General features: G+C 33.3%; 1 protein-coding gene across 1 annotated transcript in view; it reads right to left on the bottom strand.

The window, feature by feature from the left end:
* Positions 1–304: 304 nt before the first annotated feature.
* LRRIQ1 (leucine rich repeats and IQ motif containing 1) overlaps positions 305–25,573 on the bottom strand; it is a 114,387-nt gene continuing 89,118 nt past the window's right edge. Inside the window, exons 24-27 of the mRNA XM_087968044.1 lie at positions 11,707–11,836; positions 9,412–9,472; positions 5,486–5,606; positions 305–1,171 (exon numbers count right to left, since the gene is read on the bottom strand). Coding sequence (XP_087824170.1) covers positions 1,038–1,171; positions 5,486–5,606; positions 9,412–9,472; positions 11,707–11,836 — 446 coding nt within the window. The 3' untranslated portion in view covers positions 305–1,037. The remainder of the gene's footprint in view (positions 1,172–5,485; positions 5,607–9,411; positions 9,473–11,706; positions 11,837–25,573) is intronic.

Raw genomic sequence — 25,573 nt, 5'->3', positions numbered from 1 at the left:
CAATAGATTTTACATACAGCCATAATACTTTATATGAATATCATACTCATTTTATTCATCAGTTGTTCATCCTTGTTTTTTCATTTTGATAGTAATTTTGAATGTGGAATATAATTATAGATAAGCAAATATAGATGATGATGATCATTGTAATTATCCCCACCTCAGATTTTATCACTAATTTCTGCTGCACTAACCAACATAATGCTTCAGTTAGAATTATATCATTTCATGGAAATTGAAAAAAAACTATTATAAGATTGAAAACCAAGATTTTAACAAATACAAATAGTCATTAGGGTAGACCAAAATAGTTGTGTAGTTTTTGATAACAGTTTATTTCTGGAGAATAAAAAGACTGCCAGAATACTACAGAATGAACATAATTTAGCAATATGAAATAAAACTTAACATTGCTGAATTTAAATGCATTGTAAGTATGCACTCATTCAATCTTATCTAGATATGTTGTACTATGAGTACTTTGTGAAAAGTTTTGTACACAAAATGTATTTATTGTATTCATATGTCTGGAGAGATGTGACAACTTAAAATTTTATTCTTTACAAATACATATTCCTAACAGTTATATATTCAAATTTACACAGTAGCCAAGAAAAATATCTAGACTTGGGGACCATTTTAAACATTTACTGATATATAATCTGAACAAATGTGTCTTAATACAAGTATTTTATGCAAGCCATTTCAACTGTACACTACAATAAAATCATATACCCATTATTGTATTTCTTCCAAATTTATTCTTCCATTTATATTTCACTTGTTTTTAATTGCAGATATGTTTTTAAAGTTTAAATTTCATTCCAAAAATCAATTTCAGTAACATTTATTTATTTAACATTTATAAAACTTCTTTGTTAAAAAATGAAAAGTTGGAAAATCACAGAGAGTAAAATTAAATACCGCACACACAATATTTAAGTTCTTTGCATCAGGGACATTAAAACATGATGATAATTTGTACGCCAACTGAGAAGAAATTGCATTTAGATTTAAATGCTGACGGTCAATTACTATTTCAATAATTTTGTTTTCTTTTTGCCACTTCCCCATCCAGCGCTGAGTTGAACTGGATTGTCTCGAAATGATATCCGTACTTTGTGGGCAGGGCTCAGTTGTGATTTCTCAGGTGAAGGTGTATCCTTTTCTACAGAAATAGAAAATATTATTCATTTGAATCCAGTCATCCTCCTTTAAGCTTAATGGGAAAACAGCAACTTTCCAGACTGCTTTGATTTTGTTATTCAGTAAGGTTTCATTGGGACACTTTGATAGAAATGCTGATTTGTAAATATTTACTACAATTGCAACACAATGCATCTATTCAACATACTGAAACAAGAAAAATGTTGGATAACAATAACATACTTAATTCGGAACCATCTTTCACATAAGAGCATAAATATATTTACTTTAAACAAGTATATAATCATATATATATTGCCTTGATATTAATCGTTTACTACTTCCTAAAACCTAATAATTTTGGGGTAGTTTTAGTGGAACTCAAAATGTTCAGAATTAGGTGGATATAAAGAAGCTGAAAAATTAAGCAAATATACTTTATGATCGTTAAAAATATTTTATCCATTTTTTTTTGTAATTTCCCTACAATTATTTCTTGCACATCAATTTCATAGATTTGGACATTTTTTAACCCATCAAGAAAAATCAATGTAATATGTGTAAGAAATAGTGCATAAAACAGGGTGGATAGATATCAAATTGAGACTTTCCACATTTTTTTTTGGGGGGGGGCATAGCTTTAAAGTAAATTATGCTTTTCTCTTCAGTGGAAAACCCCCCAAATGTCAATAGAGACATTGTGGATGAAGAGACTGAGGAAAGCATTATTGTGGTCTGTTGCTGCTGTAAGCATTATCACACTGACATAATATTGCTTTGCAGTAAAGCTATGGAATTTGGGCTTTTATATGTATCCATGTATATAGATATCATTGAATGAACTCCAAGTTTACTAAAGCTTTGTTTCTGATAAGGTTGGCATATTCCAATTCTATGCCATACATTGAATATGATTTATTGATGATAGATTATGAACAGGAATTCAGTTTGAAAACCATGGTCAATTAATATAATTAGACTTCAAGCAAAATATTTCCAGATGATATTTCAAAATTTCAGTTTAAGAGATAAAGATCTTGATGTACAACAACACTGACATCAGCAAGAAGTATTTTTCTTTCTTATTGTACTAAATAATTTCCACTTAGCACACAATTATTCGTTGTAACTTCCCTTCCTCAGATCAACTAGCTAGCTAGCCAAACAGGCAGCCTATACTTACCCTTTCAGGCAGAATATCCATTAAATATGGATTATTATAAAAAGCTGCAGTAGAGGACATTGTAAAAAATTGGAAAATAAACTAAAAAATCAATCTATGTAGTTTGATGGCTATTGTATTTTTAGGCCATTCTAGCTGCAGTATTCTATAGTCTGGTTTCCAAACTTGGCCTTTTCACCTGTTTGTCTGTCTTTCAGTATCTACTGGTCTCCTCATAGCAATTACTGTTTCTTCTCCTCCTCCATGCTTTTCAGGGTGTCTGTTTGAGAAAACTGTTTGCTGGAAGAGGACAATTTGCAGAATAGAGAGACAACAGGCAGTGGGTAGGAGGGACAGGCTTAGTGAATCATCCAGAAACAAAGATAGAGTTAGAGATTGCAGCATGTCACCTTCTCATTCAATTTATTTTAATTGAAAGAACTACAATCAGATGAGAAATGAACTTGCCATGTGAAGGGAAAGCTTTCCAGAGATACTATGTGCTGTATTTGATTTCCAAACTACATCCCTATGAATATCATCTTCCCATGTTACATTTAAAAGAAACTTGATATGCAATAGCTGCAAGCAACAACACTCAATACCTGGTATTCATCTTTATAAGTAGCTGAACTACATGTTTATAAATGCCGTAAGTCTACTTATGGAATAAATTTTCCAAGCAACTAAGCCCTAAACAAATTCTATTTTCCAGAATTTTTAACACTGCTGCTATCTCTTGGTGGGTTTTAGCCATTGTCTGTTGGTCAATTAAAGCTCTACTAATACAAAGAACAATTAAGATTAATTCTAAAGTACTGAAAATGTTTATAATACAGTAGAATATCAGTTGGAATAACTCTGGATATGCAGCAAACTCTTCATTGAAATTCACTGAAATTCAGTGACTAAGATCCACACAGGAAACTATATATAAAGAGCTGATCAGTAATGTAAAATGCTGATATTGAATAATGTATTTGATGAGGTTTCTAATTATGCCAAGTGAGAAAATATAATTGAGTTAGATTCTTTATCTTTAGGCATAATTTTAAATTTGGCAAAATTTTGAATATGTTGAAAAAAAAAGGAGGAACTTCATTGGAGATTTTGAAAATGATATTTTCTTATGAAAGAGTTTAGTCTTAAAACCCCTTCAAGGCTACGGTTTCTGCATAAGATAAGATATTTTTTATTTGTCACTACATGTTGCTACCTGTTACAAATATTATATAGTTATGAATTGTTTCTTTGTCCATCTTTTAAGCTAATTATTTCCTATCCTCTGGATAAAGTTAGAATTGTTTCCATTTACAAAAGAAAAGAAAAAACAAACACCAACATCTGTTCTCAAGAGTTATAAGATAACTATGTAAATCTAAAACCACAAGACATAACTCATGAAGACATCTCCAAAAAGGTTATTGAAATGAAAGATAATTGTGGAAGAGCACAGCTATGTTCCCAACAGTTCCTATTTAGTCTAATATTACTTTGAAAGGAGAAAATCCTGCTGGATTTCATTCAAAAAATTATATTAGTATTGAAATGGATTCTGATTAGATAACAAGATAAAAAATAGCTTTCTTTGGATTGAAAGCGTGAAATGTTTAGTTCTTCTTTGCAATTCCATTAATATCTATATATTTAAAGTACCTACTATGTACAATTTCAACTTAATAGTATGCATCTATTACTCTATTTTCTCTACTTCCAAAATAGAGTACCAGTTTAAATTACAATAGAGAAGTAATAGAATTTACTGTCTACATAAGTTACTTGGGTACTGGAATTGCTTTTAATGCTTCGTAAGAAAACAGAAGATATTGACAGGTGATTGTTTCTGCTGCAAATAAGCATATCTTTCATGATACTAGATTTATTTTTTGAGAAGAATTTGAACATCCCAAACTTTAGTATGTGTCATTTAATATAATGCATATGATATTTTATTGATCCAAGTAAAACAAGTACTGTCTGCATTGATAATAATTGTAATTATCTAACAGTGGCAGGAACAAAACAAAGTACTATAGAGTTTTATATTCTTATGAAAGTATTATTATGCAAGAATATTGGAAAGTACTATTCCATGTAGTGTAATCCTTGCCATAATTTCTCAGAAGTAAATCCATTCTGATTCTCAAGATTTAACCAGCAATATACCTAGGATATAGTATTATACAATTAGGATAGCTCCAAATAAAGATCTAAATTTTTATTCATTAGCAATTATCTCCAAAACATTTTTTTAAGTAACAGGCTCATTATTATAGTGTGTGTGTGTGTGTGTGTGTGTGTGTGTGTGTGTGTGTGAAATTTGAAACAAAATCACAGGGTTCATGCATGCTCTCCAGTGCTCCTAATATAATTGTTTGGGCCCTTAACTTACAAAGCAAAATTATAAGAAGTTTAGAAAAAGAATATAATATAAATTTGTTGCAGGTGCCACTTCATTACATTCTGTATAAATTAAAATTATAAAAAGTAATCTTCCCATTTATTCATAGATAATGATTATTTAAAGCAAAGCACATGAGAATGTGCCATTTATTTAAGTAAAAGCTACTAAAAAGCAAATGGTTTTAGGACTGTGAGATGAGTACCTGCTTAGGAAATTAAATATTAAGTGTTTGGTAAGACTTACAGGAATAAGTGATTCAATTACAGTTTTCAAGTTAAGCAAAATCATTGACAACTCTAATTTTTTCACATGATTGAATTTATAAGGTACTTATAATGTATATATATATATGTGTGTGTGTGTGTGTGTGTGTGTGTGTGTGTGTGTGTATATATATATATATATATATATATATATATATATATATATATATATATATATATATAATATGTATATATGTATAATGCACATATAAACTTAAATATACAAAGATGTTTCCCTTTTTCTAGATAACATTTAATTAGTTAACACACACATGCTAGAGAAATGCAGAAATAAAACTTTTTTCAAGTCTATACATTTTAAATATGCCTGTATACAGTTTTATGTATCCTATATATATATAAAACATAAACAGAGTAACATTTCAAAGAAGGACAGAATCCAAAGCAAAAACTTGACCACGCTACTAAAAAAAATGTAACATGGAAACTAGTCAGGTGATTTGTATTTTATCTACTATTATTAAAAAGAAAAAAAAAACAGCTTACTTGAAGATTCTGCAGAGTGTCTGTGTGGCTGATTATTTTTTTCTCTGTTCTGAGTCAAAGTACTTCCACTGGTCAGGGAAACAAGCTCTAAATCCGTATCTTCTCTCCTTACAGGGCTTGTCTGGAATCAGTGAATGTACACAATCATGAAACAAAATATGACATTTTCTGAATGCAGCTCACATTACTCTCCAATAAACAAGCCAGCTCTGTCAAACAATCTTCTTCAGAATGATCCCACAATCCTTTATTGCTGCCCATTCTGAACAAATGCACTATGTCAAAGCATTTTGGTAAATGGGAGTCGATCTTAAAATTGTGGTTTGTGATCAGAATCAGCGCAGCAACGAAAGACAACATTTTAGTACTGTAATTTTGAAAAAAATAAATCTTGCAGACAACTGATGAAACCTTAAACAGCTTAAGATCATTTACTGGGCAGTCTGTAATTTAAAGTTGGAGTTGAATGCCAGAAATGCTATATCTGATTCTTGTTGTCATATGTCCACTTAATCCTATGTAAATATCTGTTTATCAATTCTATAGTGGTTTAAGTTATTTCATCTTCACTATATAACTAAATTCTAACAGATTGATGTAGATATAGATTTTATATATATATATATGAATTATTGGTATACGTATACTTCAACTATAAGCAAATTTATTTATTTCTAAGTAAAAGAATTACTTTCACATAAGGATCATATCTTTTGAAGCTAAAATGTGTATTAATTTGATTTCTACAAAAAAGACCTGTATGAGTTATAAATGTAATAAAGTTCTCAACTTACGACCACAACTGAGTCCAAAACTACTGTTGCTAAGTGAAACATTTGTTAAGTGAGTTTGAGATCATTTTATGATCTTTCTTGACACTGGTGTTAAGTGAATCACTATAGTTGCTAAATTAGTCAAACTGTTGTTAAGTGAATCTTGCTTCCCCATTGATTTTGTATGGCAAAAGACCCCCCAAAATAATCACATAGTCCCGGGACACTGCAAGCATCATAAATATGAGTCTGTTGCCAAGTGTCTTAATTTTGATTATGTGACCATAGGGATGCTACAATAGTTGTAAGGGTGAAAACTGGTCATAAGTCACTTTTTTCAGTACAGTTGTAACTTTGAATGGTCACTAAATGAACTGTTGTAAGTCAACGACTACCTTTATTTATGAAATCTGTATGCGTGTATATACAGATATAAATATCAGTTTGCATATGGATTAATATTTATGGCAAAATCAGTGCTACCATAAAATGTACATGTGGATGGTATTGATATATTTCTAAAATGAGCTCAGGCTGCCAATATGTTTACAGACATATCTGATTTTTATATATTCTTGGTTTTTGCACGCTTTACCTGTCCTTTTGACTCCCTGTAGAGCCTAGCTAAGACTTAAATGCTAGACCAGTGATGGCTAACCTTTTTGTCGTTGCGTGCCAAAAGTGCGTGTGTGCAAGAGCGTGCACATGTGTTTGTACCCATAATGCAATGCATGTGTGACCCTCCGTGTTCACCCCTCCCCTGTGCATATGACCCTCCCCCTGTGCATGCACACATAACCCCCTGTGCTACCCTGCCCCTCTATGTATCCACATGGGATCCCTGTGCTCACCCCGCACCCTGCACATGTGTGTGGTACCCCCCTGCACTCCCCTGCTCCCCTGTGCATCTTCCCCATGTGCCCCACCTTCCATGCATGTGTGGCAGATACCCAAAAAGCAGCTGGTTGGTGGGAGGCGCGCACGCATGCATAGTGGAACTGAGCTGGGATGACAGTTCACGTGCCCGCAGAGATGGCTCTGTGTGCCACTTCCAGCACATGTGCTGAGGTTCACTATCACGGTGCTAGACTGTAGACTGCCCTCTACAGGCAGTCAGGCAGACAGCTAAAGCTTGCAAGAAGTAGAGTCCTCCATTTTGTTGCACAACTTTTAAGCCATGATATATTTTTTTTCTTTAGGGGAAAACGCTGCCGAAATATTTTATTTCCTTGCTTGCTTTGTTCCTCTACTGTTCAGCCTGGAGTCAAGGTAAGGTTTTTAAAAGGGATACAGATCAGAGACCAAAGAAAGAGTTAGTTTTAACACCTTTTTTTTGGGGGGGGGAGGGAAGATCTTGAGGGAAGGAGTGGGGGGGCTTAAGGAAGGGAAAGGGTTTAGAAAGGTTGTCCTGAAGCTGCATTTTATGCAGGGGCTGCTTTCCAAAGCCAGACAAGAGGCAGGAGACCTTTGCAGCCTCCCGCTGCTTAGCAGAAAGCACTGAATGCCATCGCCATTTCTGCAAGGGTTGGGGCCCTGAAAATGGCAGCTGCTTCCAGGAGGCATGGGGTACAGGCCCAAGCACTGCAGGTGGGATGGGCCAGGGGAAGACAGGCAGGAGGGCGGCACTGCAGCTGTCATAACTTTGAAATAGGGTTGTATATAGTTTTGAGGTGTTGGTCATAAATTTGAATCATCATTAAGTGGCCTATTGTTTCTTGGGAACTACCTGTATAGCATTAAAACAACAAAAATTATTACTTTGCCGTGATCAAGATATAAGAAAAGTGCCCAGGAAGTAAAGAAGTCAAGGCTCCCTCTTTGAATCTAAAGTGTTTCTGCAAACATGAACGTGAATACCCACACATAACATATTTTCCAATTCAGTGTCGGTAGTTAGACTTAGACTAACTTTATTGTCACTTTAAATGTACACTAATCGGCATACATTAAAATGAAATTTCATTGCATACAGCTCAAAGGATCACCACTTCCAATATATACTACATAAATATGAGAAATAATAAATAAATAAATAAATATGCATCTACCCATATACCCATGTATATTACATGATGCAGAGAAACAATACAGTCTAGTTCAGATGTATACATGTACATGGCAAGAAAAACTAATCCTGCGAGTTTACCAGATGGATGGCATAGGGAACAAAGTTCTTCCTTAATGGCCAGTTGCTTAGAGAGCACTTAAAATTATGATAGACCCCAGCTAAAGATACTTATGATCCGGTTTCTAAGTTCTAATGGCTGCATCCTCCTCATGGTCATGTGACTGCATTTTGCATGCTTAGCAACTGGTTTACATTTATGCCATTTGCAGCATCCCACACTCACATGATCACAATTTTTGGCATTTTGTTTCTGGTTTTCAGTCTTTATTTACGATTTCCAGCAAAAAATGCCATTAGATAAAAAAGATTCACTTAATAATCGCTGCAAAAAAGTTGTGAAATTGGACCTGGTCATGTGGTAACTTGCTTAATGATTGCAGTGTCTCACGACTGTAATTATGAGCTTAATTGCAGTCATAAGTTGAAGACTATCTGTATTCATAGTTGCAATTGGGTTTTAAAATGCAAAAGTGTGAGCAGTGTGATATATTTGCTCTGCAGAGGATTTGTTTGAAACAAATATTTCCTTTCCCCTGCTCATTTTCATGTTCTTATTTTGTACTTCTTGAGGATTTTTACAATGTTCTATCCTAGGACTCCATATATAATAAATGAAACATGAAAATCAAATTATATATATATATGTATGTATGTATGTATGTATGTATGTATGTATGTATGTATGTATGTATGTATGTATGTATGTATATATATTAGGAGCTACTAGAGCTATACTAGCTACTAGAGCTATACTAGGAGCTACTCAGAGGTGGTATTCAGCAGGTTCTGACCAGTTCTGGAGAACTGGTAACGGAAATTTTGAGTAGTTAGAAGAACTGAAAAATACCACCTCTGACTGGAGATTTTACAGTATCCTTCAGGTCCCTATTTAATACATATTTCAAAACTATTACAATATAGTTCTACACATCTTCATTTAGAAATTATTATCATTACTAGTGCTGATAAGTATGCACAGCCTCAATCATTTATTGCAAACTTTTATCATGGAAAAAGTATCTTACCACAAACTGAACTCTTCCTCCCTTGAGAACTTCTGGATCTATCTCAGGTAAGAAATGCTTACTATAAAGTGATTAAAAAAATAGTACAACATCAGTGACAGTCCAACATGCATCCAAGTTAATTAAAGTGGGATATACTTCTCTCCCTAGTTAAACAACTTCACAGATTTAGGAATATATGTCTATGATTTTTAGTAACCAACTATAACTTATTCTACATTATATCTATATTTGAAAGGTAGTTAGCTTTATGCAGAGACTGCATGATAAATCTAAATTCTACTTGAGCACACGGAAAAATAGTTTTAGAGTGCATTTGTTTACTTGTTAGTAAGCTTAACAATAATCAGTAGAATTTACGCTGAGGGAAAGACATTTAGAAGTAGACTGTAAAGATTCTTATATTGGTTATATATAATTATTAACAAATCATTAACAAATTTGGCTCCTTTTAATTATATATATATATATATATATATATATATATATATATATATATATATATATATATATATATATATAAATAAATAAATAAATAAATAAATATATAACACAATTTAACCAGAACAAATAAATACTGGTAGTCCTCGACCTACATAAGTTCATTTAGTGACCGTTCAAAGTTTCAACAGCACTGAAAAAAATGACCATTTTTCACATTTACAACCATTGCAGCATTCCCATGGTCACATGATTAAAATTCAGATGTTTGGCAAGTAGTTCATATTTATGTGAGTGGCTTTTGTGACCTTCTGATAAGCATAGTCAATGGGGAATCCAGATTCACTTAACAACCATGTTACTAACTTAACAACTGTGGCAGGAAAAGTTGTAAAATGGGGCAAACTCACTTAACAAATGTTTCACTTAGCAACATAAATTTTGGGCTCAATTGTGGTCGTAACTCGAGGACTACCCGTAATTTGGATCTACTAGTAAACAGTAAGAAAAATATCAACACATAAATTATTGAGAACTACAAATTTATCAAATTGCCTAATGAATTGAAGATGTACCTCTGCTGCAATAATCTTGGATTTTGTCAGATATGTTTAACAGCTGTTGAACACAAGTTTTTCTATAAAGTGCTTTACCATCATATTCACATTAGTAAAATCCATTATAACATTTATAATATCCTAATACATCCTATAGTTATTTCTTTGCCATACAACTGTACAGAAATAACTCATTACAATTTAGAAACTATTCAAATTGCAAAAGGGAATAACATTTTTTAAAATAATATTTTTCTAGATTTTTTAAAAAGATTAAAAACAAAACAGCATATCAACAAGTATTTCAAATGCAATTATATGCAAAGATAATTTAATTCAAATTTAATTCTTGGAAAAGAATTAAATGAATTATTTTTCAAGAATTAAATGCAAAGATGAAAAAAGTATAAAGTTTTAATTCAGTATTTTTTTTTGTCATCTAAAATATACAATTCAGGCAAGAAAACACAACAAATCAGAACATTTGATTTGAAAAATAGTATATAACCATAACAATTATTTTTCAAAGTTAATGCTTCATTAATTGATGTTTTTTATCATTTAAAATGCAATTGAAAAGATTATAAGTTGATTTTTTACATTTTACAGAACACAGCAAAAATATCTATATCTCATTTTAAGACATACATACTATACAATATGTGATACTTCAGGCCAAGACATATTTTGCTTCAAGTATTTTTTTCTGATTTAAAACAACATTTTTTTCAAAAAAACATTAGAAATCAAAATAATAAGTGTTTTCCCAGCTATAGAATCATGAATACTTACATAAAATAAAATACTTCTATTTTTGACCTTACTTTTCTTTATATTTCACCCAAATTTAGTCCTTTACTTTGCTGCTGACTCTCCTGCTTAGTCCATGTTAAGTTCAAAAATTCACCTGCCACATTTTAGCATATCACAGCATCATTTATTGTATCTGGTTGGCTGTTAAGTTATAATTATTTAAATTCATTCCATAATTTAAAAACTATAGGAAACTATTTTTGCCTGCACTATTCATAAAAATATTCCAGTTTCTAACAGAAAATATGTTCATGGTTATACTGAAGAGATAGTCTATGCTGCTGTGTCATAGCAATAGTTTAAAAACTGGCAGAATGAGATGAATTTTTTATTAAATTAATTCTTAACAGGAGCACATTTCAAATTTAGTAATAGTACCTTTGGCGGGGTGGAGTGTATTTCTTTTAGAATAATTAAGATGGGTTTTGTGTTCCATGCAATATTAGAAAAATCCAAACATTTAACTTAAAAGGAATGATCTCACCATTTTTCAATTCTGGGACTGGTTCCTTCAAAATCCCAAACTTGTGTATAAAGCCATTGGCATGTACGTTCTTTACTTCTTTGTATCCTCTCTGTTGCAAAATCTATGTGAGAACATTCTTCTCCTTTACCTGCGGAGGGGAGATATATTGAGTACTGATCTTCTGTATAAACTGTTTGTGGAAGACACCTAATAAGGTAGATGTTCTGGATATGATTGTATGGTATACTAAGCCATCTTGAATTTGTGCATAATTAATATTACATTTAAAAATATTAAATCAATGGACAACCCAGACTAAAATGTTCTAATAACAAAATCCACAAAATAAACCAGGGGCCATTAAACAAATAATAAATATTAATCCCAGGCTTGAGACCAAAGCCAGATTTTCAAAGCTTTCTAGAACCCTAGAAGAGAGGGCACTATCCTTATCTCTAGTGAATAGGGGTAGTGTTCCAGAGCATGAGGGCCATAACAGAGAAGGTATAGTTTCTTAGTGATGGCAACATTTAATGGAGGGAACCAGGAGCATACCTACCCTGCTGGAATGACTGGGCAAGCAGAAACAATTGGAAATAAGCAGTCTCTCATGTATCCAGGTCCTTTGTCATACAGAGCTTGATAGGTAAGAACCAACACTTTGAATTGCATTTGGAAGCCAAGTAGCATCCAATGCAGAATGACACACTGAGTGCATTCATTACTGGTTGTGCTGCTGCATTTCGAACAAACTGTAGCTTCATGAGCAGCCTCAAGTTTGGAACATTGCAATAGTTCATGTAAATTCTTTGTTATCTTACTGCAATACCATTTACAGAATGATTCTCCATATAGAAACATCTATATTTGTTATCTGTATCTGTGCATGTAATTAAGTTTTTTATTTATTTATTTATTTTATTTTTTATTTGTCAATTGCTTACAAGATAATAGGTATAAGTAAAACATAGTTATGAATACATGGATACATATAAGAAAAATAAAAAATATATATAAAAGAAACAATAGAACAGGGATGGTAGGCACGTTAGTGCGCTTATGCACGCCCCCTATAGACCTCTTAGGAAAGCGGTGAGGTCAATAGTAAACTCTTATTATTTCCTTTAAAAATAATAAAAGACAAAATAATAGAAAAACTTTAAAGAAATACATAAATAAGTCAGCTTCCACACATTGCTTCTTTAATTCTATTTATATTACAGATGCGCAGAGATTTTTCCTTAGATCATAAAAGAAGGCAGCTCCCCCTAATGGTGGTATTAATTAGCTGAGATTTAACTTCTGCTCCAAGGTAAAGACCTATGAAAATGTTAATGGTGCCATTTATTCACCTTCTACACTCTCTTCTGTTCTCACTGAGTCCCAAGATATTATTCTATCTTTCTGTTTTCTCCTCAGTTTGCCTGTGCATAGACTCATATCACTTCTACTTTATTCATAGCTAAATCAAAATTAAAAATAGGAATAGGCAGTGAGCAAGAATGTAGGAGATAAGCAATAGGCTGCAGTAACAGTACAACATTAAAAGCTATACTTTTCTTTACTGACATACAAAACAAGAAGGGAGAAAACACTTCCAGAACCTAGCCAAATTTGATACTTCTATCCAACAGATGAATTTGTAAAACAGAAGGATGAGAAGAAACCATCATACCTAAACATGTGTGAACCAAATTCAGTACCAGACAGAAGTGAGGTAATCTCCTGTGCAGACATTGCTTCAGAAATGCAGGAGATATTGAAAAGTTACTTACAACCAGCTGGTAAAACTGCATTTATGAATGGAGAAATTCACATTGGAATATGTGGTATTATATCCTACGTATGCTTATGTGGAGATGTCTTTTATTTCTTGTTTGTCAGTCCAGGAAGCTTAACTTCTTTGGCTAATTCTATAATATGTCAAAACACTTCGTGAAAGGTGTTGGAATGAACACCCTAATTAATTCCTGATTTTTTATAGTGCGAACTTGGATCATTGCTCAAAATCAGGTAACATGCCTAGCACCTGTTTCCTAAAACCGATTCAGGGCAGTCTGTGGGAATATTTAATCCCTTCACATATACACTAGAAAAACACCCTTTATTAAAACTTGAAGTCTCAAGAGAAATAAAGACATTTTATATATTAGCTATTTTTAATTGCTTTTTTCCTTGTCATCAGCAACAGTTGTTTTATGTAAAGTTTATATGTGGAGTTTTTTTTACATAAAATATAGTATTATCTTTGAGAAATTCTGGAAAACTGATGAAGACCCAAAAAATTGGAGGGAATAAATCCTACCTATGGCTCGAAAAGGGGGACAAAAGAAGAGCCAGTGAACTGTAAATCAGCCCCCCCCCCCCTGACCATGATTCTGGAAAGATGTAGACAAATAGTAAAGAAAGTACACTGAAAATTATAATTACTATGGCTGTGCAAAGCATTCTGAAATAGTTATTTACAGTTTGAAACTAGCTGTATTGATTTTTCTGAAGTGTTCTGAACTTGAAATGGGGCCATATTGAATTTGGAACAGATTATTAAGAGCAGCCCATTTCAAACTTAGGGAGGGGGGAAACTGTTTCGAACTCAAAACAGGCATTTTGAACTCAAATTATTTCAAATTCAGGAATTCTGCTTATTCCTAGTGATAGTTTGACAAGAGTAAGTCTTATTAGAATGTTCTTATTTCATTTTTAATGCGTTACTCTCTTTAGTTGACTATGGAGTAACAATAAGGGTAGTATATCTTTATTTCAAAAGATTTGACTAAATACTCTATAGCAAATTAGATGTTTATTGTGACTATGGTGCATTGACCAAAATATACCAAAACTGATTGTAGGGAATACTGTATATGGCATGGGTATAGCTGAGGCTGGTGTGTAATTTTTGTGACTTAAAAAAGAACCATCTGTGAAAGCTTCAATTGACTAAAGCCATGATGTGCCTTAGGGATCAATATCTATGGTGCCCATCCAATAATGATCATGGCACATAGGAAATTGCAATGTAAGAGCAATAAATAGAAGTAAATATGAATTAATGTGTCTATAAAACTGAGAGAAAAGGATGACTGAATGAAGCTATGAAGATCTACATTGATAAATAAATTCATGGGAATAAGGTAGTAAAGTTTATGTATAAATTAAAGGGCTAAAAAATATAACAAATATAAGTTGATTGATATTTGCATTAAAATAAGAACCTGTAATTTGATGACAATTGCATGCTATGCTCTAGTGAATGCTGATAAATGGAAGAACCAGAGGCAAAATTAGGGAAAACTGTAACATTCTGAATTAATGCAATTCAGAGTGGGGGGTGGAATGTTTTGATAGGTGATATGAATGGATGCATGATAATGGGATTGAACGAGTAGGGCCATGTGGAAATTCAAGAATGAATGAGAATGGTGATTGATTAGTTTCTTCTGACTGTTTGAAGTCAATTGATACTTTAACTGGTCTTGTTATCCCTTGGAAGGCAAGTGAAAAGCAGATAAGTAGGAACTGCTACTGAATTCAACCAAGAAACCACCACACTGTAGGTTCTGATGGCTAATCAAAATCTCAGGGAGCGAGATTTAGTTGGATAAATATACCTCCTCTTATATTTTTACTTAAATCCCAATCATAACCCCAATTGCTTCCAATCCAGCCTTCTAGACCAGGGGTGTTAAGCTCAAGGCCTGCGGGCCATGGGTTGCTTAAATCTGGCCCATGGGACCAGCCTGACAATATCAAAGGACCGGCCCATGGTGCCTCTGCTGGCCAAAAACAGGCAATACAGAGGCCCCATGAGCCCTCCGTGGCCTGTTTTTGGCTGACAGAGTGCTGCTGGAAGCCGGGGAGGCTGAAACAGGCTACGCAGGGTCCTCATGGGGCCTCCACGTGACCCGTTTTCAGCTGGGAAAGTGCTGCAAGAGGCCATGGAGGTCAAAATGAGGTGTGGGGGGCCACACGTGTTCCCCATGCCACATTTTGGCCAAAAAGTGCTGCAGGAGGCCACCCCGGCCAAAAACAGAGCAAGGGGGCTGTGTGCCACCACCCCATGCCCCATTTTGGCCAGGATGCATCTGTCGTGCCCTCCTGCTCCCTTCTCTCCCCCCACTGGCCCATGGAGAACTACAATGCTGATCCAGCCCTCAAAGAAATCCAGTTTGACACCTCTGTTCTAGACTGTTATTTAGTAATGTGTCTAATAGTGAATGTGTGACCATTAGCTAATATTTGAATTTTAATACATTATTCTTCCTCACGCAGAAGTGAATTCTAAGAAAACAAGCCTAATGGGCATAACTGAAGAAACAATCAGTTCCTAGAAAATATGTTTTAATTTAGCATTTCCAGATGGCATCCTAACCATACCGAATAATAGCATATCTAGCTTTTATACCAGAAGGCGACAATCCTATGTACATTAACTCAGGTTTCTATAGCCTTCAGTGGAACATGTTCACTTTATAAAAAATACTTTTTAAAAATCAACACAAATAGTGTATCAACACAAATAGTGGTACAATTATTTAGATCTATAGTTATTTAAAAGAAGCAGTACAGAAAGATTACAGTAACCTACTCTGAAAATTTGGTCTACAGATATACACTCTTTATACTCCATGTTGGTTTTCTTTTGGACAGTTGCTCAGGATGCCAATCCACATTTACAAACATTCTGATCCATCCAACCATAAAAATATTTTCTAACATACTCAATTTGGTGCATAATAAATTAAAAACATGATTAAATAAACAAAATATCAGAGTTATTCATATGGATTGATTTGGGAATAAATCCCAATGAATTCAATTCTGAGTAAACATTTATAGGAGTGTGCTACCAATCTGCAGTTCTAGATGTTTTGATAATAATATCAACAGAATCAGAATTGAAAGTTTTCTGTTTATAAATACATTAATCTTAACTCAATATATTGATAGGGTCTATATCAAACAAGGTAATGAATATTTCCCAATATTGAATAACACAACTATCTAAGACAAATGTTTCAGTATAACAATCTTCCCTGAAACTAAACTAATTAAAAAATCCAAATAGATCTTAGTACAAAGGACGGGAACAGGGAAAGGCTGAATAAAAATGTGCATATATATCAACCACATACATTATAAAATTTAAAGAGCTATTTAATCTTCTGATTTTAGGAATAATTTACTACCCACACAAACATCAATGCTACTACTGCCAGGTTAAGATTAATAAAGAAAGTAGTTATTCAGTTCCTACATCCTGGATGAATTTCACAGCCTTGTACTCCTGTGCCAACATCTAGATCTATATTTAATTTAACAGCAGCAGCAGCAACAACAAAAAACTCAGCTTGCTTGAGGTTGCATTAAAAAAGAAGATAGGTATCAGAAGAATCTTATTTGTGGTCTGAAAGCAAAGCATAGTAATTGAGATTTTTTACTTATAAAAGTGGTTTATACTTTGTTCATAGTGACTGCAGATTTTGAAAACAAAGTTTACATTAAGAAAAGTGTTTATATATCTAAAAAAATTAAATAAGAAAATCACATCTATCCAATATCCTTTTTATTGTACCATTACATTATAAAACAATGATTTAAAGTCAATACTGTGAACTGAGAAATGAGTACACTTAAAATAAAGCTATCTACACATCTATGTATAACATATACGCAATATAAACAGGATATGTGTATTGCAGATATCAAATGATTCAGGCAAACAAATTTGCACCAGTACATGTTTTTGCATTTTCAGAAACAATTACTATGCCTGAAAGAACAAAAAAGTATTATAATAGGAGGACTCTTTAATTTATTGTTGGATCCTAATTTTGGTTATTTCTTTTGAAATTTCCGAGATGTGGGATCTTATTACAACTGAAAATGGCATTTTGCCTACAATATTGTCAACAATGTAGTATAATCTTTCCCAAGGGATCAGAAAAGCTTTGACATTTGTAAGAAACTGCATAGAAAGGTAAGTCTGATTACAATTGAATGACTTTGTTAAACAGCATATGTGTCAGAGTGATATGGCCCAGTTCAATTGCATATTCCTGGCCTTATTATGTTTTAGCATGTTGGGAATGAATAACACAGCTATGAATTCACATTTTGCTGCCTCCCTTCATTGATTCTTGCTGATACTCCCTAATCTGATTTATAGGTATGTATTTATTTGGACATTGAGATCCTACTAAATAGCAAATAATTGAACTATAGTTCTTCATTTCTAATATATCTAATATAATCAGCAATCCAGAATAGGCATGAAGCTTTTTCTTGAAAGTGAGAAGACTCAGCCAAGAAAAGCATAGAAGCACTTCCTTGGTTACAGAGACAGCAAGGGTGACCTTGGACAGTCATTTTCTCTCAGCCCCAGGAAGGAGACAATGGAAAACCACTTCTGGAAAATTTTGCTAAAAGACCTGCAAGGACTTGTCCAATCTCTGTGAATTCAGAGTCAGTCTCTGTAAATCATTGCTTAATCTCTCCAAATTTTAAATTTTACTGTTGAATTCGAATCTTTTGCTAATAACTGGATTGAAGAACTTATCTATTTGATTTGTCTGTTGTTAAGAGCTGGACTATGGGATGAAAAGTTTTATATTTGGTAATTAAAAGGAAATGAAAAGATCATGGAAATTTGTTTATTTCCTGCCTTTATTATTTTTACAAATAATTCAAAGTGGTGAACAAATCTAATTCTCCTCCTTTTCCCCCCACAACAATAACCATGTGAGGTGGGTTGGACTAAGAGGGAATAACTGGCTCATGTTCACCCATCTGGTTTTCATGGCTAAGGCAGGATTTTAACTCACAATCTCCTGGTTTTTAGCTTGGTGCCTTAACCACTAGACTAAAGTGGCTCTATATTACTACTATACTACATTGCTATATCATCTATATTACTTTATTATCAATATTATACCTGCCATGTTGAGGGTGGGAAGTTGTTTTCTTAGGGGAGGGAAGTCAGAATATGTATGTATGTATGTATGTATATATGTATGTATTCTTTTCTCTTTCCCGCGCTCTCTTTTATCTCTTCTAGTTTGTATTACTTTTATTGTTCCATTCAAAATATTTAATAAAATTATTTTTTTCAAACATGAAGAGTTGAATTATGCTACATTGCTGTTATATTTTTGCTATGTATAAAATTTCAATATAAGGAACATTTTTTAAAAAACATATATTCAAACTAAACAGGAGAAGCAAACTATCTGTTTACATGTGACGGGCTGGGTTATTAAAGGTTTCCCTATCTGAAATTAGGGGGAAGAGGGGAGATAATTTTTCATTATAATAATGATTTTATCCTTTTGGAATTTCTTAGCTCTAAACATTCATGTAGTGTCCTCCCTTTATCATTTAGGAAGCAGAAGCCCTTTCATGCATAGACTGTTACTATTAATAGGCACAAAGAGTTTTTTTGGGGGGTTATTTACTTTTCTTTATAAATTGGTTTTATTGTTTGAATAAAACAATGACAAATTGTAAATAGCTAGGAGTTTTAGCATTCCCAGCTTATAACTGTAGTAAAATAAATCTCTCTTATGTCTGTTTTTCATACACACGCACACACTAAGAAAGTGATTTATACAGTACATAACTGTATGATATTATCCTATTTACAAGATGCATGTCTTTAAAATAATAACAGTCCAAAAAAAGATTTGAAAGAGTGCACCAAATACACAGAACACTTTGACAGCTTCAGTAAATTTCAGCATAGTTTGGCCTACTAGACAACTCTGACAAAAATCTACCAAGGCAGACCTGGCTAAGAGTCAGGAGTCATGCTTATTAAACAGAAGTCCCAGGAGTTCCTTTCAATCAGAGGTCACAATCGAGGCAACAGAAGCAGTGTCACAATATCAGAGAAAGGGCCAATTCAGGCCTGCTCCCTAACAGTCAGTAGGTCAGGGCTTGCGGCAAATCATTGTATTACAAGGGGATATTCCGTGTATACTTTTAGAGCTGTCATCTGAACAAACAGTACCAGGTCATCTACAGGTTAAATCAGATTTTTTTTTTTTGCTAACATTCACTTTATTCCTTATTTAATTATATAGTTTTCTTTCCTCCAAGATATATTTTTATTAACATTCTTTGCTTTAGTTTTGTCTTAAGAGTGGTACAGAATAATTTTGTAATAAAATTAATTTTATTCATTTCAGTAAAACCTCTGAATTATAATGGCATTTATCATTCCGTACTACTCTAAGGCATTACATAAATAAAAATGAATAGCTGCAGGCCCTTGCATTATTAAAAAAAAGGCAGTTAAATTTTTTGATATCCCCTTTTATCAGATGAGAGTTTTATGGACAGTTTGCTGTATTCACTATGTTCTGTTCACATGTAAAAGAAAAAGTCTACATAAAAATCCCATTTCTGGAAATAGGTACCCCAACAATACTGTCCAAAAGCTATTGAATGGATTAATTCTCCTCATGCAAAATGAATCAACTGATTCAAGGCTACAGATGGTTAATTCATTATATGCTAGCAATATGCACTAGCTCTTGGAGAATGAGAACATTCAGTATGGGCCTTCCTTCCCTTCTCCTGCCTTCGAACAACCTGTCAAAGGCTGACCTTAATAGGTGATTTTGTGGAGCTAAGTTAAAAACCTTAACCAAAATACATCTTCCTGGAAAAATAAAAATAAAACACAGCTAGAGTTTCAAACTGAGCAACTGCACCATTACAAAAACAATTAGTTGGGAAACAACACTAGCCTAGACACAGAACATTTAGAAGGCCAAGAAATGCTAATAAACTGGGAAAAGACACTGGGATGTGAGCAGAGCAAAGCAAATGCAAATAGCTCCCTAGAAAAAAACAATGTTCGTGAAATAATTATTTCTTTGTTCAAAAACTCATGTTTATAGTTCTCTCCCTTTACCTCATAATTACATCTTAGTGATTTTACTGACTTCACTAGGTACATGAAGTGAAACTGCTATTTCAAATTACATATATATTCCAATTCGTATATATCTATAATACCACCCTATTTATGACTATCTTTGCCTCTAAGGTTATTAATAAACCAACATACATTCTGATGTAATGCGTCCTGACCTCCAGTTCAAATGTACCCCTAAATATTGTACTAGAATAGTCCACTGTTTTGGGGCCATATATATACAGAATGCAATTAAGTATAAGTAGTTGTCAAAAATTGCTGACATACTATCTGACTTATTTCTTTGGCATGTATGGCTATATTCATAGTGCATATGTAACTCTATTCAAATGTGAAAAAACAAAAGGGGAGAATATATATTTCTTAAACTATAGTAGCAAAATGGACGGTAGAAATTGCAGGTAATGGAATAATAATACAATGTCATAAAGATTTCAGTAGGAAAAAATCCTGTGTTGGGGAGAAAAAGTTTAAGAATATGTTAACTAGTTAAAAGTCAATGGCCTGTATATGCCACCATAAAATTATTTATTATTCATAAATAATTTATCTTCTGACCATTTGTCAATATATATTTATTAGGGAATTAAACAGCAAAATGTATAATTTTAATACCACTTGTAATTTACAAAATTCAGTACAAATACAGAATAGTATTCACATCAGAGGTGGCATTCAGCCGGTTATGACCAGTTCTACAGAACCGGTAATGGAAATTTTGCGTAGTTCGGAGAACCGGCAAATACCACCTCTGACTGGCCCCGCCCCATCTATTCTCTGCCTCCCATTGAGTCCCAGCTGATTGTCTGGGTCTTCTTTGGTTGCCCTGCACAGGAGAACGGAGCTGGAAAGCAGGTTAGTAGGGTGGGGAGAGAATGGGGATTTTGCAGTAACCTTCCCCCAGGAGTGGGGAGGGAATGGGAATTTTGTGGTATCTTTCCCCTGCCACGGCCACCAAGCCACGCCCACAGAACCGGTAGTAAAAAATTTTGAATCCCACCACTGATTCACATCAAAATTCCATAGGTGAAAAAGTAGGACTGGACTCTTTAGCCAAGCTTTATAATTATGGTACAAATAATATTTAATAAATTTTACAGGGTAAATATTAGCTAATCTAATTTTTTAATGTAGGGGATGGGATACATTTTCCTAATAAGAATACTCAGGGCAAACAAAATGCCATTTCTTTAAGTAGCAACTAAATAACTGGATAATTAGAATGGCAACATTTAAATCCTTCACATTCTTAATCCCAGCCTAGAATGATCCCCTTCATTTGCTATTTACTTTGGAAGAAACATGTTCTTCAATGAAAATGTGAGCTTTTTCTTCCAAAGCATAAAAGAGATTACTTCATATTGCTTAAGAAAGTGATTGAAGAATGGCAGAAGATTTTAAAGCTTTTCTGCAAGTTGATCGGTAAATTGACATTTTCCTTTAAAAATGATTTTCAAATGGCAACTGATTTCATTTCTAGACTTAAAATAACATAAAATAGATAAACAGCAGAAAATAACCTTGTTGGGAATAAAAACTGAGACAATTAATGAACTGATAAAAATAAAGTGTAGCATTTTATGTGTTGTCTAGAAGAGTTTTTATAATGTATAAGCATTAATTTATTTAATATTTCTTCAAATGTTCTTACTTGTTTACCTGTCCCTTTCCTTCTCCTGTTAGCAAAATCTATTTGAATTTTAAGTTGTTACTAAAATTATGCCTTTTGCACTCTAAGACCTGGGTCACAACCTTACTTAGAGGGAGGAAATAGTCATAAGGTCACTGACTGGTCAGATGAAAAGGATTTGAAATGCTTCAGCACTCAGGATTTATTCTTCCAAATATCTGCCTTATGCTATAAAATATGTCAATATTCTTCTTTCCCTTCTATGTATTTATGTGGGCTATAGAAAATTTAGCAAAGTTTCAGGTGATGGAGGCATAAAATTAAAACCTTAAATAATTGATGTACCACATTTATGTGATTTGATAAAGACTAAAATTTTTAGAGGCAAGAATAAGTCATAAATTAATATGAATTCAATAAGCATTCTTTAAAAATGTCTAATAGCGAATCAAAAAAGTAAGTGATCTGAATTTCTACATCAGAGTTCTTGTAGAGACCCATTGGATTCAATGTAAATATATTCAGGTTTATGAAAATATGCTAGATAATAGACAAAGATAATTGTTTAGGCTAAAATTTAGAGGAATGTATAAATATTATGAGCACAGAATATTGAGCAGTCAGTTGTCCAAACTTAAACCAATCTTTTTTAATGTACTTCAATTTTGTAGTCAGTTAAAAAAAATCTATAAGCAATAAAGAATAATAAAAGAAAAAGGCACACATTCTTCTCAGATGTCATTGGCTGGTCAGTTGAAGGTATAGGAGTGAGGGAGAGTCATTTAGACTCATGTTTATGTATTGAGAACTATATTGGTTTGCTCTTTCATTGAAAGACATAAGTTGAAAATCGTAGTCAACTATGAAGATTGAGATTCATTGCTGAGTCAATGTTATCTACCCAGGCAGCCTTCCCCTCATTCCCTACAGTTAATAATATGGCGTGCTTTTAATTGCTTAGTTAAGCACTTAAGATTGGTTAAAAATATAGCAGAGTGATGGAGACAAAGATATTTTCTTACCTGACATTGCTACTCTACATCTCCCGCTTTCCTGCCAAAAGGTTCCCCTCATTCCATTTTCTTGTTTATTTGAATATAATTTACTTGCTGGGAACATGCATTTAGTGTACGCAAGTGGAGGCTGACTCACAATTAGCAACTTCTGTCACAGCCACCCACTTATAATCCAACCAGAAATCCATAGCTAATGTAGATGTTGCTGGATCTAGTTACTGCCTTGTTTGGGTGAAATGAGATGCAAGGATTTGAGGCCACATGGTGCTGAAATGTAAATGACTCCAGAAATCTTATCAGCTGAACATAAGAAAAAGCATGCTACCTGCCAGAAAAATAATTATATTGTAGTTTTTAAATTCTTTATTATGTGGAAATTAAAGATTAATGGATTTAAACCTAATGTTGTGTGAAAGTTGTATTGTGTATGTGTTGTGCTTCTTCATTCGGAGAAATTGTCAAATGTAAATATTTATACTGTCATAGATAATTCCATTAAAGATTGAGTTATGAATTTGTCAAATACCAAAATTATATTGATGAATTTGTTGAGCTTTGCAAATAGTTTGTCTTTTTTTTTTTAAAAAAAAAAATTGGGTTGGGCTGGGATAACAACTGGAAATCAGAAAGTTGGTTCAATATGAGAAATAATGAAGAGCTTTAAGGATGCTTCAGCAACTGTTCATGCAGTTCAACTAGGCCAGTTGAATATCTTGTCATTCAAGAGCATTCCCACCTCAGATCATTGCAGTAGTCCAGCTCTGAAAGTTACTTAACTTTCAGAACTGGATTACTCTCTTCCTCCAAGTAGACTGCATTGTCAACTGAAGCTGACGGCAACAGCACTATATCTAGAAAGATCGGGAGAATGTGTATCTGTTTCTTAAGCGAGAGTGGAACCCAATCTAGAGCATATGTATCTGAACCCTGAAGTTCAACTCCTGGTATAAATACAAACTGTATCTTGCCTGAATTCAGATTTAGCTTACTCTTCCATAGCAGTCCCTTACAACCTGAAGACAAGGGGGGAGGGGGTTATTTGGAAGTGTCATAATTGAGCTCACAGAAAGAAAATTAATAGCAGAATTTTGATGACACTACAAATGTTCCTTTATATTAATCTTTATGTTGTTATGGCAGCATAACAATCCTTCCACCCTTCAGTACTTTATGTAGAAGAATGACTATTGTTTAAAGTCAAAAGATTCTGTAAATATACACATATTAGAAAGTTAATTAAAATAGCTTTTACTATACAGTCTTATTTTATCACTTCTAATGTTTCATATTTTGTTGGTTTTTTTTACCGTAATAAAGGTTGATATTGATTGATTAATGCTTGATTAATTGTTATTTTAATCTGATGCTATGGTTTTACACTATTTCGTTTCTCCCCATTATTTCTAGTTCTTTTTTCTCTCTCTTTCAGTTTCTACTGTACTTGTTATGCATAGAGGCATTAGAAATGGAGAGACAGGATTTAGCTTAACAACATCAGCCCCTCCCTTTTTAAACAAAGAAAAAGTAGACAATTTCAACAATGTAACTGAAACTTCAACAAACGCATGTAAGGGCCCAGCTCTCTTACAACTTTTCAGAGCAGTTCTATTGTGAACTGGGTTTGCACTTTGCCGGCAAAGCAGCTCTGACCCATGGAGAGCACTCCTTCAGATCAACACTGCCTCAGGCTTTGTTGAGTTCTCCAAGAAGTCTTACATTTCAGGCATCAAGTTGAATTTCTTCTGGAGATGATTAGCCCAAACCCATGACAGATTTTTCCAAGATATCTAACTCTTTATGTTTATTTTATCCTGGCTCTTTTTGGATGTACTGGACACAAGTAACCTACTCATTTTACATGTCAAAGGACTGGTGGAGAGCCATTAATTCCTTAAAATATTTCAATGCACAATTCTGTGAGCTCACATTAGACAATAAGAAACAAGCTATAGGATTATGATACTTGAGTGAAAGATTCCTTTCTGTCTTGAAACTTTTCTAAAAACATTCTTAATAATCAGGAGACAGTGATCTTAGGCTTTATAGAAATATATAAACTGTAATAATAATTGGTGAGATATTACACCAGGCAGTTAAATAATGCAGCATCTAAGTTTGAGATCAATCAAAAAGTATATTGTGGTTTCCAAAAGCTAATATTATTTTCTAGTGTTGGTGAATCATCCTTAAATGAAATTAATTTTGAAGAGTCATAAACAGGCTCTATTTTTAGAGGAATTATGAATGTAATGAACGTGACAAAAATCTATTGCTTTTTGATATAATAAAAACTATGACATA

Source organism: Notechis scutatus, chromosome 6 (assembly GCF_049901735.1).
Source record: "Notechis scutatus isolate UNSWTSFEM ecotype Mainland chromosome 6, rNotScu1.2, whole genome shotgun sequence".
NCBI lineage: Eukaryota > Metazoa > Chordata > Lepidosauria > Squamata > Elapidae > Notechis > Notechis scutatus.
This window is presented reverse-complemented; position numbering and strand designations above follow the sequence as displayed.